Genomic DNA, 2,500 nt, shown 5'->3' on the forward strand with positions numbered 1-2,500 from the left:
TGCTTGCACATCTTCATAGAATCTCTCTATCTCCTCATCACTATGACTGCTGGTAGGAGCGTACACTTGGATAATTTTTAGGCTATATCTGTTGTTTAGTTTCAGTATTACAGAAACCACTCTTTCGCTCACACTATAGAATTCCCTAACATTCTTTTCAAGTCGCTAGTGAACTAAGAAACCTACTCCTGATTCTTGTTTGCTATCCAAGGGTTTACCTCGCCAGTATAATAAGTGCCCATCATTTAGTAATTTCTGCTCTTCGGCTAGTCTCCTAACTTCAGAAAGTCCTACAATATCCCATTTAATAAATGAAAGTTCCTCAAGCAGTGTCAGAAGATCAGATTCTGTTCTCAGGGTCCTTACATTGTATGTGCATAAGTTCATCATCTTTAGGCGGCCTGGGTCTAACCGGAGATTCTTAGCGCCCTCTGCTCCGGAGCGATCCTGATCGCCGCCGTGACCAGGGGCTCCTTCGCTTCCGGGGAATGAGGGCCATTGTCTTGACTGGGAAATCATATTTAAGAGGTGTGTGGCCTGGTACCCCCACCTGTCGGCCTTGTGCACGGTGGGGGGAGTAGTTTTAGTCCGGAGGTACCATTAATATATATATGTATATATATATATATATATATATATATATATATATATATATATTATTGGGCCACCAATAATAAGGGATGAAGTCCGACATGCAATTAGAAAGATAAAATCAGGAAAGGCTGCAGGCCCAGACAATATTGCTATTGAACATATTGATACTTGAGGAATTTGGTGTAGCAAAACTAACATCATTCCTCAACAATATTTATGACACTGGAAAAATCCCACGGGAGCTGCTAAAATCAGTCTTTATAGCTTTACCAAAAAAGCCAGAAGCAATTGAGTGTGAGTTGCACAGGACAATTAGCTTGATGAGTCATATCAAAAAATATTGTTAAGAATCATCATGCTAAGGGCACGGAATCGAGTCAAACCCGAAATAGGAGCAGAGCATTGTGGTTTTGTGGAAGGCAAAGGAACAACAAATGCAATTTACATATTAACAATTATAGAAAGGTCAATAGAAGTTGGACAAGATCTGTACTTCTGCTTCATAGATTACACAAAAGCTTTTGATACAGTAAAATATGAGGAGATCCTGAATATGCTACAAGATATTAATGTAGGTGGGAAAGATTTGAGAATTATTAAAAACCTATATTGGCAACAAACAGCAGCCATCAGGATAGAAAGTGAAATTAGTGAGTATCAAAAGATCAAGAGAGGAGTTAGACAAGGCTGTGTTCTGTCCCCTTACCTGTTCTCTTTGTACAGTGAAGTCATCATGAGAAAAATTGAAAACATCCCTGGAATAGCCATAGGAGGTCACAACATCAATAACCTCCGCTATGCAGATGATGTAGTCCTAATAGCCACAGCTGAAAGAGATCTTCAAGAATTAGTTGACATCATTAATGAAGAAAGTGAAAAACTGGGACTAGGACTAAATAAAAAGAAGACAGAGACAATGGTAATATCAAAGAATAAGGATATCCCAAGGTGCAATATAGAATTGAATGGTTCGACCTTAAAACAAGTGGAAGACTTCAAATATTTAGGAGCATGAGTAACTTCAGATGGCAGATGTGAGACTGAAATTAAGAGTAGGATAGCACAATCAAAATCTGTATTTCAAAATATGAAGAACATTTTCTCAAATCATAAACTAACCATCAAAACACGCCTTAGAGTACTTGGATCCTACGTTTTGCCAATTTTGATGTATGGATGTGAGGCTTGGAACATTACCCAGAAGCATGAAAATTATCTGAATGCAGCAGAAATGTGGTTCCTTAGAAGAATGTTAAAAGTTTCTTACAAGGATAGGGTAACAAATCAGCAAATATTAAAAACAGTAAGTACAGAGCAAACTCTGCTAAAGGACATTCGCATAAGGCAGTCAAAGTTCCTTGGACATGTAATGAGAAAGAAGGGGCTGGAAAACCTTGTTACAACAGGAAAGATTAAGGGAAGCAGAGGACGGGGCAGACCAAGAGAGAAGATGATTGAAAGGATATCATTATGGATAAAAGTGGAGACACCAACTGTTGCCATACGTCATACTTGTAACCGTGAAGGCTGGAGATCACTGGTCGCCGACGCCTATAGGCATGGCACTTGAATGAATGAATGAATGTATATATATATATATATATATATATATATATATATATATATATATATATATATATATATATATATATGTATATATATATATATATATATATATATATATATATATATATATATACTGTATATATATGTAAATATGAATATGTATATATATACATATATATATATATATATATATATATATATATATATATATATATATGTGTGTGTGTGTGTGTGTGTGTGTGTGTGTGTGTGTGTGTGTGTTTGTGTGTATTTATATATATATATATATATATATATATATATATATATATATTCAAGATTGAAGATATAGACTATGATG

The 2,500-nt window shown here is 35.5% G+C and overlaps 1 protein-coding gene across 1 annotated transcript; it reads left to right on the forward strand.

Moving 5' to 3' along the window:
* The first annotated feature begins 1,762 nt into the window (after positions 1-1,762).
* LOC147467953 (uncharacterized) lies at positions 1,763-2,164 on the forward strand. Its single transcript, XM_086556192.1, has one exon. It carries the CDS (start codon positions 1,763-1,765, stop codon positions 2,162-2,164), a length of 402 nt encoding a protein of 133 aa, XP_086412318.1.
* Positions 2,165-2,500: the final 336 nt, after the last annotated feature.

This window comes from Penaeus japonicus, unplaced genomic scaffold (genome assembly GCF_977035675.1).
Source record: "Penaeus japonicus unplaced genomic scaffold, GWHDUDI00000001_assembly GWHDUDI00000032, whole genome shotgun sequence".
Taxonomy (NCBI): Eukaryota; Metazoa; Arthropoda; class Malacostraca; order Decapoda; family Penaeidae; genus Penaeus; species Penaeus japonicus.

Bases quoted from the DNA above. Each gene is read 5' to 3' on its own strand.
- LOC147467953 (XM_086556192.1), top strand. From the start codon at position 1,763: ATGTATGGATGTGAGGCTTGGAACATTACCCAGAAGCATGAAAATTAT.